General features: G+C 39.9%; 1 protein-coding gene across 29 annotated transcripts in view; it reads right to left on the reverse strand.

Annotated features, from left to right (window-relative positions):
• The window catches only part of FARS2 (phenylalanyl-tRNA synthetase 2, mitochondrial), a 258,563-nt gene that overhangs the window by 192,089 nt on the left and 52,068 nt on the right, over nucleotides 1-14,406 (reverse strand). For 28 of the 29 annotated variants that reach the window (XM_050708627.1, XM_035560308.2, XM_050708636.1 and 25 more), the window contains one exon: nucleotides 10,966-11,598. In XM_050708627.1, coding sequence (XP_050564584.1) covers nucleotides 10,966-11,598 — 633 coding nt within the window. Of the gene's footprint in view, nucleotides 1-10,965; nucleotides 11,599-13,070; nucleotides 13,142-14,406 lie in introns of all 29 variants that reach the window. The other variant, XM_035560285.2, reaches the window with a different exon arrangement.

Raw genomic sequence — 14,406 nt, forward strand, 5'->3', positions numbered from 1 at the left:
AATGCTCATATTGCAATTACTTTCTAAGCAAGAAAGTATTTTTTTTTTCAGCAGATTTTATCAGATGTGGCAAGAAAATGCACGCAAGGACCGCTAAGTACATGTGTTGGGTCATGCAGCAGCTCCCCAACCTTGCCAGTGGCTTGTCTGGCCAGACCACCCATAGGCACCCCACACAGGCCGAGCGTCCATGTGGTGGCTCAGGGAGCCGGGCTGGGAAATGGGTCTGGATTAGAAGTAAGCATATCATGTAAGGTTATCAGCATATCGGCTGCATTGAGAGGTGTGCTGGCACGTAGGTCAGGGCAGGGCCACTTTTGGCAGCGGCATCGATGGCTGCCAGGTCTTGGAGGAGTTATTGAAACACAGGTGACAGTAACAAAATGGCTCCCTTCAGTCAGGCACTAGCACTCCTTCCGGAATTGTCCATAGATGCTCTGTTAGCTCCTGTCAATTCCAGCACAACTGCAGACAGGACAATACTGAGGAAAAACAGATGCCTTGTGGTTGCATTAATATTTATTTCCCTTTTATCCATTCACAGATATTGCTATGTCAAGATAAGAAATTTAAAATTGGTAGACCAGTTTCACTATATTGATCACCGAACTGTGCTGAGTACATGTCTTGGATTAGAAACACTACTTCATTTCTGCATACATAAAAGCCAGGGATGTCAAAATTTAAATAAAATAAAGAATCACCAACCATCTCTCCTTTTTGATGTCAGTTCTTCACCAGCATATACATGAACAAATAGAAAAAAATATCTAAATCTTGAAAAAAAAACACTGGCACATCGAAGATGTTACAATTTCATGTACATTTATTCCTTTGGTGCAGACTAAGAAAAAATGAAGTATTTTATGGTATTTGACATGATTGATTATTATTACTAACAGAAGATAAATTTCATGTAACCATATGGTAAGTACCTATGCTTCTATCTACTGTAGGGACAAGAAGTTCTTTAAGTAAATGCACTCCAAAAAATGAGTATTGTGTCATCACACAGAAGTCAAAAAATATTTAATAGTTACCCGCAATTTATCAGTGTATCTGAATGATACTGCATTACAAAGAAGGCAGAAAGGAATTGAAATGACCTTACCATCTGGCATGAACTTCACTCTGTCCTCACATCAGGACAGCTCACACTAAGAATAAAGTCAAATTTGGTAACATGTAGTGCCCAGAAAATACTAGTTTCTAATTGGACAAAGAAAAATGGAGCTATGCTCCTTTAAAAGCACTTTATTGTATTTCTCAGCATGGCATGCAGGACAGAAGTCACACATGTGGTTTCAACAGAGACCCCAGCATTTCTTCAATCACTTGACAGACTTTAAATCTCACACTGCTTCATTCTCCGTACATTTAGTGTTGAGGGCAAGATTAAGTTTCTCTTCACAGGAGACTGGCATTTATATTAGGTTTCTGATCAGGAAGGTCTGTACTATATCCTGTTTTTCCACAACGTTGTCATGTATTATGCCTGTCAGTCAAGCATACACAATTATTACGATAATGAATACGTAATGCTCATGTACTTACCCTCACAAACAAAGCAGCACTGAAGATCCACTCTACACGAGGGGGTCTGCATGTGGCAGCACTCGTCCTTGCCACATCTAATACATTTTGACTCACTGCCCCAGTGAGCATCTCTATAAATAAACAAACAGCTGCACTCTAAATTCACTTACAAAGAGCAAAACATTTCCACTACATCTTTAATGTGCTGTAACACTCAACCGATGGATTAGGAATGATGAAGATGATGCCATTTGAAGACATCTCATCAAAAAGAAAACTTAATGCCAGCCCCAATCAGCCTCCAAGATGATGAAACTTGTAAGTCTGCACCTCAGTCCAGGCAGTTTCATGTGCCAAAAAGATATACAGGCCATGGCTACACAACAGGATGCTTTTTACTACATACCAATAAGCATTCGTTTTGTTACAAAATGGTGAAGATTACTTCAAGCAACAAGCCTGCAGAGCAGTCACCTTAATTTCTGGATTCTTCAGTTTTCAGTCCTCCAATTACAGTGAAGAAAGGCTTTTTCTGTGTGTTTTGATTTTTAACCTAATAAAAGTGTTTCTGAAAAAAACAAATCATTGCTGCGTTTAATGGAAAACCATACTGATATTTTAGAACAACAAAGAAAAAGCAATGCTGCTCTACAGATATCAGTTACAATGAGACATATATATAATAGGATTCATATTTCTGTTCTGTGGGAATCAGAATTCCTCTATTTTTAAGTACCCTAGGCTTCCTAAACACACTTGTAGCCATTCCTGCAGAATTTTAAAATTGCATTATTTATTCTGAAGCACACTGCAATATTTTTTTAGCTGGATGAGAAACAAAGTCCAAGTATGAAATACTTTATATAATTTATTTTTTTTAATAAAAGATACAGTAGTGGCTTCCTAACTTTCTAGGCCATAGACCACTGTGAACATCTCACAGAAGTTTTGATGCCATCTGCCATAAGATTTTCAAGTAAAATAAAGAATATAATCTGGATTCTTGTAATCTGAAACTCTACTTATTATGGAACAATTTATAGACTACAACATGGAAAATACTGTATGATACATGAAAAATACTGTTCACAACTTGTAAAGACATCTGCAAGAGTAAAGCCAGTTCCAGCCAGGCCCTTTATCCATGCCAGTCAGCCAAATTTCAGCTTCAGGAATAAATTCACATCACAGTATTCCAGCAAAGTAACGCTGCTCTATTTTTAACTAACATGGAGGATTTAGATCAGATGCCCCTGCCCCTCCATGTCCTGAGGAGGAGGATCATCTCTCAGGCTCCTTGGGAGTAATGCAGGGCTCACCATAAATCTCAAACACCATCCTGGTGGCAGCGGAAGCAACCTGAAGCTTGATGTGACACACGTTGGTGAGACCCCCAGCTCCATAAACCAATGCATGCAGCTTGCACAACTGCCCATGTCTGGATGTGCTTATGACGTGTGCCCAGCAACTACTGGCACACAGTGCTAGAGATGGCACAAGCACAGAACCCTGTAGGGTAACAGCTGGGAGATGCCCATGCTAAAGTAAAATCTGTTTCTACGATTACCACCTACAGAAAAGAGGTGAATGGATCTCCACTTTAATACTGTTATCCTGAAGCAGCCGCAAATGCCAAATTCCCTCAGATTCATGTGACAGGAGGCAAATGCCCTCCATCAAAGTGACTGATACACCAACCCGCATCCATGCCATCTGGTAACAGTCACTGACTCCTCACACACTGAGGAGCATCACCCAAATCAGAAGAAATACACAGGAAGGGGGATGTCCACAACTGACTTCAGCTGGGCCTTGTATCATCCCCTGGAAAAGCCTCTCCCTGCCACAGGGTGCAGAGGGGTGCAGGGTGCATCCATGTCTTTCCTGGGCCAGTTAAAGTCTTTTTTAATTACTCATTCCTCAGTGCCACGCTAAGCACTGTCGCTATGACTCTCATTTACGTGGAGGAATAAAATAGTTTCCACACAAACATTCTTGCATGGACTGTAAATGCTCCAAATCACTTCGTATAATGGGCTGATCCCTGGAACACAATATATTTATTTGAAATCCTTTGCACATCAGGAGAAAAGAATGACAGACGAAAAGGAGCTTTCATTTGATAAAACATCAGAACAGAAGCACACCATCCAAAGGTGCAGTAACATACAGTACTCTGGAGAAGTCAAATTTAATGACACTGTCATGTCAGTCATGCCAATGAAAACCTAGCATGGTATGCATTGATTAAAGTAAATAAATAAATAATAGAGGAAATAAAGAGGTCAGTCACTCAGGTGTTGACACCTAACCCAAAGCAAAAAAAAAAAAAAAAAGTCAAAAGGAACATTTTTTTCAGGACATGAAGAACATGGCTGAGGTACACAAGTACAAAAAGACTAGGAGAGGAGAAAAAATTATATGAAAAAGAGAAACATCTAAATTTATACCACCTAGGACAAGAGTCTTAACACTTCAGGATATAAATGATACAAAGTCACAATACAGGAACATTTGGGGTTTTTTTGCAATGATACAGAACTGCAAAAATTAGAAGTAATGCATGGGGTGCCCTTGCTTCTTAAGCAGAAGATTTACATTTTTTTCCATTGCAGCAAAAAAGTTGGCATTTCGTCCAAAAACATTTCAATGAAAAATAAATATGTAGGTCTACTTCTTCTTCCCAGTCTATTTATAGTTTTCAGATGTTAGCACAAACAAGACTGATGAGAGTACCATTTCCCTATCTGAACAATCTGATATTGGGCTCCATTGGAATGAGGTTACTAAATTAGAGGAGAAATTCCTATGTTTTCACATCTGTTCCCCTTAAAATTTATGTATAATTCAATACAGACTATAAAATACTTTATGAAGTCTCCTTCCAATGTGTAAACAATATTTGTTCACAACTGAAAAATGTTTTGCGATTGCCATTGGGTTTATATTGGCTCCCTCTGGTGGCCAACAGGCATGAAGTGTAATTTAGTTTGAGATTTTTTTTCCGTTCTACAAACTGTGATAAGGACTGCACCAAAGACTACTGCATAGCACAGAAGTAATTTCATTTCTAGTCTGTCCAGGAAAGTTTGCTAGTTCAAATCTGACTACAACAGTATTGATATTGCAAATCCAAAGTTTTGGTTTTTTTTTTTCAAAAGGAAGAAGAAAAAAGAAAAAAAGCCATATACCATAGAAAGAGGAAAATCTATGTGTCCTTCAGAAGGGTAAAAGGCATGTTGGCATGCTGCAGGAAGAGAATACAAAAGAAATACCCTTTGGATGTAATCTTTAAAAAGAACAGTTTATTTTACAACCAGAATTTTGAAGCTGATTTGGGAAGCTAAATTTTGCACCAGTTTTAACTATTTCTATTAGATCCTACCTCCTAACATTCAAGTAATAATTATGGAAAATATTTTTAAATATACTGAAAAAAACTCTGAATAAATTTTGAGATGTTCTTTAATAACAGTCAGAACATTTTTAAGAAGTTTATGGAAAAAATCAGTCTTAATAATTTCTACTTTTAGCAATGAGTTTGTTTGGAAAATAGGAATTTCTCTAATATTTGAAATAATGCAAAGCTGCAAAAAGCGTCAGCTACCTGCTCATCTTCCAATCATACGTTACTTCTGTCTTAAAAAAACAGTCAAACAACCATCATGAAAACTGTACAGCCAAAGAAGCAATTAGTTCACACAGAGATCACAGAGGAGAACACTGAAATTCCAAAACTTCTACCTATTATTCGTTTTTCCAGCTCTTAATTCTGGAATTTTAACTTTCATAGTATGAAAAATTATAGCAAAGGTTTCAAAGGACAAAAGTTTTCACCCAGCCTTCACTACAGAATTTGTATTTGTAAAGGAGAGACACTTCTACATCTTCCTTATCCTACCTAAAATTTCAGCAGGACTGATTTTTTTTTTCTTCCACTCCCAAACTGAGGTGAGATGGCAAATTCACAGAATCACCTAGGTTGGAAGAGACCTCCAAGATCATCTAGTCCAACCTCTGACCTAACACTAACAAGACCTCCACTAAACCATATCACTAAGGACTACATCTAAACGTCTTTTAAAGACCTCCAGGGATGGCGACTCAACCACTTCCCTGGGCAGTCCATTCCAATGCCTAACAACCCTTTCAGTAAAGAAGTTCTTCCTACTATCCAACCTAAACCTCCCCTGGTGCAACTTCAGCCCATTCCCCCTCGTCCTGCCACCAGGCACATGGGAGAACAGACCAACCCCCACCTCGCTACAGCCTCCTTTCGGGTACCTGTAGAGTGTGATAAGGTTGCCCCTGAGCCTCCTCTTCTCCAGGCTAAACAACCCCAGCTCCCTCAGCCGCTCCTCGTAAGACTTGTTCTCCAGACCCCTCACCAGCTTTGTTGCCCTTCTCTGGACTCTCTCGAGCACCTCCATGTCCTTCTTGTAGCGAGGGGCCCAAAACTGAACACAGTACTCGAGGTGCAGCCTCACCAGAGCCGAGTACAGGGGGACAATCACCTCCCTAGACCTGCTGGCCACACTGCTTCTTATGCAAGCCAGGATGCTGTTGGCCTTCTTGGCCACCTGAGCACACTGCTGGCTCATATTCAGCTATCAACCAATACTCCCAGGTCCTTCTCTGCCAGGCAGCTTTCCAACCACTCATCTCCCAGCCTGTAGCTCTGCTTGGGGTTGTTGCGCCCCAAGTGCAGGACCCGGCACTTGGCCTTGTTGAACTTCATACAGTTGACCTCAGCCCATCGGTCCAGCCTATCCAGATCCTCCTGCAGAGCCTTCCTACCCTCGAGCAGATCAACACACACACTAACTTGGTACCATGTCACTAAGCTCTACATCTAACCGTCTTTTCAAGACCTCCAGGGATGGTGACTCAACCACTTCCCTGGGCAGCCTATTCCAATGCCTAACAAACCTTTCAGTAAAGAAGTTCTTCCTAATATCCAACCTAAACCTCCCCTGGTGCAACTTTAGCCCATCCCCCTGACCCCCCCCCCACAAAAAGAAGCACTCACACAACCCCTGAGAATTGGCAAGAGTTGTTTATTGCTGGGACATCTTGCAGGTGAGCCTGCAGGATGTCCATGGTGTTTGGTGGCTCCCAGCTAATGCCTGCGATGGACCCTGAGCAACGAGTAGGGACCTCGCCGGGCACTCCTGCGATGCTGTTGGTGCTCTCGGATGGCAGAGCACAAAGACATGCCGCAGTAGTCCCAGGTCTGATCTGGCAGAGGTGGATCCACTTCCATCAGTTCCTCCACCTCTTCTTGTGGACCCAGCTGCATGGGCTCCACGGTGTTTGGCAGAAGGCTAAGCCAGTCTTTGCCCGGGACTGCCCACACGGGATGCCTTCCGTCCGGAATGTTTTCAGGCCAGGGTGCTGAACCAGGGGGTCATCCAGTTCCACGCCTCGGTCCCATGCCACTGTCAGGTTGATTTTCATGCATGGGTCCAACGCTGCCATCTGGTTTATGGCCATTACTGGGTCCTGCACTGTGTCCCGGACTATGGGCACGCTTCCGTTCCCTGCGGCTCTCTGTCTGATGCTCCTGCCTTCGCCCCACATCACCGTTGCTCCTATGGTAAGGCCCAGGCCCCCTGTTGCTGGGTGTTTGAAGGGCCAGCCTGTTTCCCACATCGTTGCGGTGCCAATGGTACCACCTGTATGTGTCTGTGGGCTGGGCGCCAGAGGTCCCTTTGGCACTGGTGTCTCTTGTGCCACCGGCGCTATCCCTCCACCCACGACACATCTCCTTCTGGTCAGGTGCATTCCTTCTTGGTTCTTCACCGGGCTGTATCGCTGTCCTCGCACGCCAAGGAGGCCTGCCGCTTGCCTTGCTGCTTCTAGTCTTCTTCCTGCCGCACAAGCTGGCAGTCAGAGTGCCTAGATGCTCAGCGAATGGTGGGCCAGCTGCAGGGGTCCTGTTTTATAGGGCCCGGGGCCGTGGTGGCCACTGTGACCTCAGCAAGCCTCTGTGATGGAGTGGCCCATGCGTGGCCAAAGGCAGCTGTGTTGGGAGTGGCCTGGAAGATGCCCTCACGTAGACAAGAAGGAGGGTTGGGGGGGGCTGAGGGCCCCTTTTGTGGGGCTGGCTATTTGGGCCATTTGGCTTGCCAGAGAGAAAGGCTGCCCCTCGGCCACAGGAACTGCCCTGCACCTCCCATCCTGTGCCCTGGGTTGTTTATTTTTAACACTGTTTTTTAGGTAATTTCATTCTATTCTTTACGGAAAAGAACAGAAGCAAGGTGCATCCCCTAATTCCCATGTGTGCTTTGTGCTCCGAGTGAAGAATTTTTTCCTCACATCACATCTAATCTAAATCTCCCCTCCATTTGTTCAAAGCCATTATTCCTTGTTCCCTGGCTACACTCCCTGATAGAGTCCCTCTCCAGCTTTCTACTAGGCCACTTTTATGGGTAAGGTTAGGGGGCCTAAAAGGCAGGACCTAGCAAATTGCAGCCTTACCTACCTTGTTGCACATGATGTACAATCTGAGTTATGTGGGATATACCAGTCAGAACTTTTACACTGTTTGCAGAGGCCTGCTTTAGCTTGACTGTTTCCAAATAAAACCTGCTATTACTTATCCAGACAGAAAGCTTTAACCCAACTGCCATTATCAATAGGAAATATTGATCCCAATCTTCATACAATTAGAAAATAGTAAAGGAATATATAAGAATAGTATTTGCTTTTTTGTTCCATTGGTTACTTTTTGCAACTATTTTTACATGCTAAATATTTGGTACAAATTGCTTTCTCTAGTGAGGCTTGTATACAATTAGTGTGAAGTACTGAAACAGCTAAACACAAGGAAACTTCTCCAAACCTCCTGAAGTTGAGAAAATAGCCTGTGTGCGCTCAAGCAAACAAACAAGAAACAAAAACATATCAACACTACTGTGTTCAACAGTAAATGCATGCCTAGGGATAGTTCCAGGCAAGTCAGCCATCTCCAAAGGAATGTATTTAATAAAACCTAATTGCTATAAAAAACAAAACATAGTTCAAAATTCAAATTCCTAGAAAATCATTGTGGGGTTTGAGGTTTGTTGACCTCCACCCCCCAACTCCAATTCTGTGATCACTTTCATTGAGAAAAAGACAAGTGATAAATGTATACAAAAAAAATAATACAAAGCAGAACAGTAAATTGACTATAGCATATAAAATTAAACTAATCTAGGGCTTGTAGCCAAGGGCTAGCAGTTTTTTTTTCCCCTTCGCTGCATACCTTCTTATCCATAGTACTCGGAAAATTTCCTCACCAGAAACTGCGGTGTGGTTATGAAAGAAAAGTCTGAGATGAAGGTAACAGGCCCTGACGTTCACACACTTCTGTTCAGTGGGTCATAACTTAAACATGGGTTTAAATAAATGAATATAAAAATATTTCTTTCATGTAGTATTATCTTCATTTAATCATTTTTCTGCTCAGTTACTTCTAGAAATATTTAAATTTGTCAGTTATTTTGAACAGGCAACTAGAATATAAAACAAAATCTTCAGTGAAATTTCAGAATTACATTCATTTTTTTCTACAAGGCTCTTGTGATGATGTCTGCAAGAAGTTTTACATCTTGCAAGTCTATCAGTATTCCATCTGCAACTGAAGCTAAAAGGGATGTTTTAGATCATCCACAGGTTTAGAATTTGTGCATGTTGCCCAACAAACAAAAATTTACATGCTGTGCACCATGCCACTATTCTATGTTCATCAGCTTAGAAAGTTGACAGGACTTTCACTCTCGAGAGAGACAGACACATTTTCCAGTTTTAGTTAGCACATAGCTAACTTTAAATTCATCAGCTATTAACATTATCCAATAACAACTCAATCATTCTCTTGGGGGGTGGGGGAGAAGAGATAAAGAAACGGCCTATAATGAAATGAATCAGATTGCCATACATCCTGTATTTCTAGCTAGATGATGTCAGTAAACATTTCTGTAAATTTCTTCCCACTTACTAAATCCTATTATTATTCTTGTTATTAAATTTGCACAGAAGAAAGAAATATTCTGTCATGAGGGCCAAAATTTGAGAGACATATTCTTTAACAATAATTTCAGTCCCACCTAAATTCAAAAGTCCATCCTGTAAGAGTGCAGATGTGACAATTTTGTGGCAGATAAGCCTTTATGTATGGATGTCTGAACTTGTGCTCAAGCAAAAAATTTGGATGCACATAAAGCATTCAAAATGGCATTTTTATAATGCGTTATCCATTTTTCTCTTGCATATATCCTTTTGTATTCACATAAACAAGCCTGTGTGAAAGAACAGCAAACAAATCAATTTTGGATAAATCTGCAAACTTCCATTTCCAGGTTACCAAAGAAGCGGTTACAATTTGATATCATATAGCTTACAGGACATCTTCAGAAGCAGGTATGTTTTCAAAGTGGAAAAAGAAGTGGCAGCATGGGGTGGGAAGCACCAGTGCAGACATCACAAACCTTTCCCACCAGTGAGAAAAGCAGTGCAGTGTGATTTCCATAGTTTTCCCTCTGGCATCCAAAGCCAGCAGGCTTCCCTGCCAAGCTCCTGTCACCCATTGGCAACCACATTAAGAACAGTCTACATCTCAGTATTATTAGAATAAGCTAGTTTTAGTTATATAAATGTGAATTTGGCAGTATTGCTACAAGCATACACAAATTATACAAATCAATTACTGTTTGGAAAACAAACTGGCTTATATATAACACAAATCAATGATACAGCAAGAATACTTAATGGCACCCAAGCATTTGCAGAACATGCAAGTTGTACCAACAAAATATACACACTCAGAAGTCTTGGACATCTACCTAGAGCTGTTTACCTGATGTCTTCTGGACTCATGAGTTTACACTGTATGTACTGCACACCCATAACTGACAGCTGCAACAGATCAATCCTTCAATATGGTTTTTAGGATGAAGTAAAGAATAGAACAATTCATTAAGAGAGGCATTCATTTACAGAAGCTTGGAGCTATTAAAGGAAAAAGATGACAAAGCAAAAACTGCACTCTGGATTTAGCTTAAACAGTTCATACCCATGAGTCTTTCAAGTACTAATATGACAAAGTTTGTGGTAAAATGACTTCACTGGAAGAGACTTGTGATAGAATGAGAACTGGTCTCTACAGATCATTAGTCAAGCTAGCCATTTCCTTTCAGATACTGCTTTATTTTGCTAGCTTTCAAGAATACCATCATTCATTTTTTCCAGATTTTTCTGGGGAATTTTGCAGGTGTTTTCAAATTCCACATTTTTCACCTGTATTTGTCCATAATCAATTACTTGATCTTTATCAATGTACTGCATAACACCTGTGTGGTAATTTGTTTACGTGCATGCACTTGCTAATAGCAAGTAAGATCAACTTACCCCAAACCTCTTTCACCTCAACTAAAGAACTCCTACCTCATGACAGGAGAAGAGCCGAACTCCTTCCATCTGATGAAAGACTGGATAGTGGGTGTTATCAATTGTATCACGGCGGTAGACATCTCCCACAGCCAGAAACGCATCTAGGCCTGAGTGTATCAAGTCCCACTGGTGTGCTGATGTGTGTGCTCTTAGCATGTGATCACGATTCAAGTAATAGTTATCCTCTTTCTTTCTGCTGGCATGGTTTTGTGGTATAAGTAAACTATCAAAATTCTGCTGTACTGTAACCACTGGAGAAAGACCATCGTAGACAGAAAAGAGCGGAGTCCCACGTCGTCCTATATATTGCTTGTAAAAGTGGTCCTTCACCTGCTCCTTGATTAGCCACAAAGGGTGATGCTTTTTGTTATGCAAGTTCTTCCCCACTTTGGAAAGAATCTTCTCTGTGACATTGCTGTAGTCATCCTGAGGATAAGATTTACCAAACAGTTCCACAGTATTTGAGCAGGGTGTGCTGGCAGCAAAATCTGAAGGTACAGACTTGGAAGAAGAAGAATGCCTTGAATGGACCGGAATTCCTCTCACTTTCAGTGGTAAGGTTGTTTTAGAATACATAGCTACTCTCATGAATTTCCAGAGGATTGCCATTGCAAACTCCCTTATAACCTGGAGGAAAAAAAAAAAAAATTTTTCAAAGTTTGCATCTGCAATCTCACTGCAGAAATTGCTAGCATCTCACAGTGAAATCCAAACGTCTGTTTAATTAACATGACAAAGTTCCTGTTATAGACCACTATTCTGACTTTGGAGGAGGAATATCCTTGTGATCAAATCTCAGCTTTCTTGTTCAGTTATCAGTCTTCTGCGTAACTGTATCAGTATTAACAACAGTAACCTGGTCTCAGGCCCATTCCTAATACTGCAACTCTTTGCAGCTGGGGAAGCATCGCATTTAAAACATCTTTTTTATCCAGTTAAAATATGAGGCAATAACAGAACACTACATATGAGAAGCTCATAAATTTAGCAATGCCCTTCGGCAGTCAGGGACATGCTTACAATAAAATCCAGGCATTAACATATTGTTGTATTGTCTTCCAGCATTAGCAGACCCTATGGAAGGAATTCCACACAAACCAAATGCATGTGGCGCACACTGTACCACCACTGTTTTCTACTTAATGTCAAACAAAAACAGTCTAACCTTTCAAACCACTGAGCCACAATGAAAAAAACGATGGCCAAACCACAAGGCATATATTTACACAGAAACAGCGTATTAAGTTCACAGACAAGCACTGCATGAGGTTCGCAAAAAAGGCTCCACATAGTCAGAAATAATGTTTTGGTGTGATCACAGAACTCCTTTTCCAAATGCTTCCAGAATACTTAGTTTTTTTGCTTATACCACTGCACTAGAGGAAGACTTAACAATTATCATGAAGGTGAATGAAGTGATAAGTTTCTGCAGGATGTGTCTACCAAAGGGCCATCTTTACACATCCACCCTGTTTAGAAACAAACTCTGTGCTTCATACATGCACATGGGTTACATTGTAGTGATTGAAGATAATTCCATAAACAAGGAGTTCTAAGGATCGCAACACCTTCAGGCACTCTAAACACATAAGCCCATTCTGAGAACGTAAAAGCACTTGCAAAATCAAGAGTTTGGCTTTGTAAATATTGGCACAGATTCCAGTAAAATACTTAAGCATTACAAATTGCTTATTACAGAATGGGGAAACAGAGGCATTAGAAGTTGAGTGACTGGGGAAAGGAATGTGCTCCAAACAATGAGTTGGTCTTTTGTTTCTCTATCAGTCAAGAAATTCAGGGCCACAGGTTCTTGGATGAAAGAATTTCCTGTGAAAATGTTCTTTAAAAAATGGCAGAATAAAGGACATAAGCAATGAATAAACCACCATCTTCAAAGAATAGGTTTCCATCTTTAAAACAGCACTACAGTCTCTGGCTAACCTTCGAAAGAAACATAACAAACATGCAAAAAATAAAAGAATTAAAAAAAAAATCATACTCTTAAGCTCCAAAAATATACATGAGAATAGAATAGACAGATTTTAGAATACACGGACACCAAAAATCAGATCTTTAAAACATAATGGATCAGTGCATACCTGGTCTCTTTTCCTCTGGCTTATGTTTTAATGTTCACTATAGATTTATTTTCTGAAGCAATTTTATCTCACTAAATAAAAATAAAGACAAGTTGGGTAGTCAGAAATTAAATTTGGCAGGGCATAGTAAGATTACTAACTATGTTGTCTAAAAGAAAAAAAAGATTTATAGAAAAATAAGGAGAGAAAGAGGCCTTAAGAAAAAAGAACAGCTAAAACATTCAACTATTTTTGGAACTGCTCAGTTGTTTGTTCGTTGTTTTTTTTATAGCTTGAAGAACTATTTCATCAAATTAGATCTTGGCCATTTCTGTTAAGATTCTTCCATAGATGAATTCACACACACACACACATAATACAAAGCCCTCTGACATAGATTAAGTGAGGGACAGCATTACATTTTGAAGAAAGATGCTCCATTTTCCCCAAACATACGTTCTCCTTCATGGAAACTGAGTTCTCATTTTCAAACAGCTGCATGAAATATCCAGTTCTAGTCAGATAATGAATTCAGCTTCCCTAAGTAAATATCACCATCTGTCCATACATTTATTTTTCTAAAAAATTCAATTCAAAACTTATACAAAACTGTAATATATGAAAAACTCTCGTGATTTTGTCATGAGTCTCGTGATGTTTGCTGCTTTCCTAAATGCCATTCCTTTGAGGATCAGATAACCATATGAGAAATTTAACTTTCACATAAACAGTTCTGATGGTGATTATAGCTTTATGGGGGAAAAAAAGAACATGAACAAGTTCTGGAAAAAATACAAGGGACGATTGTTTGTCATTTTAAGATTCATGATTTTTAAGATATACATCTGCTATTCAGTCTCCGATACTTCAGAAATGCTAATTTTTCAGACCATGTGATATATACTCTTCATAAACTTGTATGAGAGCAGGGGCAAGAACAGATGAAATTATGTCAGCCTATTTATCCTAACGTTATACTTGTGCCTGAAATAGTTTAATTGCCTTACTACCTGCATTACTATTCTAATCTAAAGAAAATATACTCTGAGCAGTAGTAAAAAAAAAAAAAAAAAAAAAAGTTAGGCTAACCCAACATTAGTTAATGAGTTACTGAGTTAGCCAATGTCTGAGAAGGAACGAAAAAGAGCATGCTTGCACCCTTTACACCATAGAAGAAAAATTCAAATAACAATAAAAAAAATATTAGGATGGAGAGCCACATTGGAAAATAAAGGGTCTCTTTACCTTTCTGCTAGCAATAAATAATTGATATTAAATATATGTTAATTACTTATGCCTATTGTAGTAAATAGACAACTATGTTTTATAGACTTCTAGCTAAAGGTGTGAAAAAAGC

This window comes from Cygnus atratus, chromosome 2 (genome assembly GCF_013377495.2).
Source record: "Cygnus atratus isolate AKBS03 ecotype Queensland, Australia chromosome 2, CAtr_DNAZoo_HiC_assembly, whole genome shotgun sequence".
Lineage (NCBI taxonomy): Eukaryota > Metazoa > Chordata > Aves > Anseriformes > Anatidae > Cygnus > Cygnus atratus.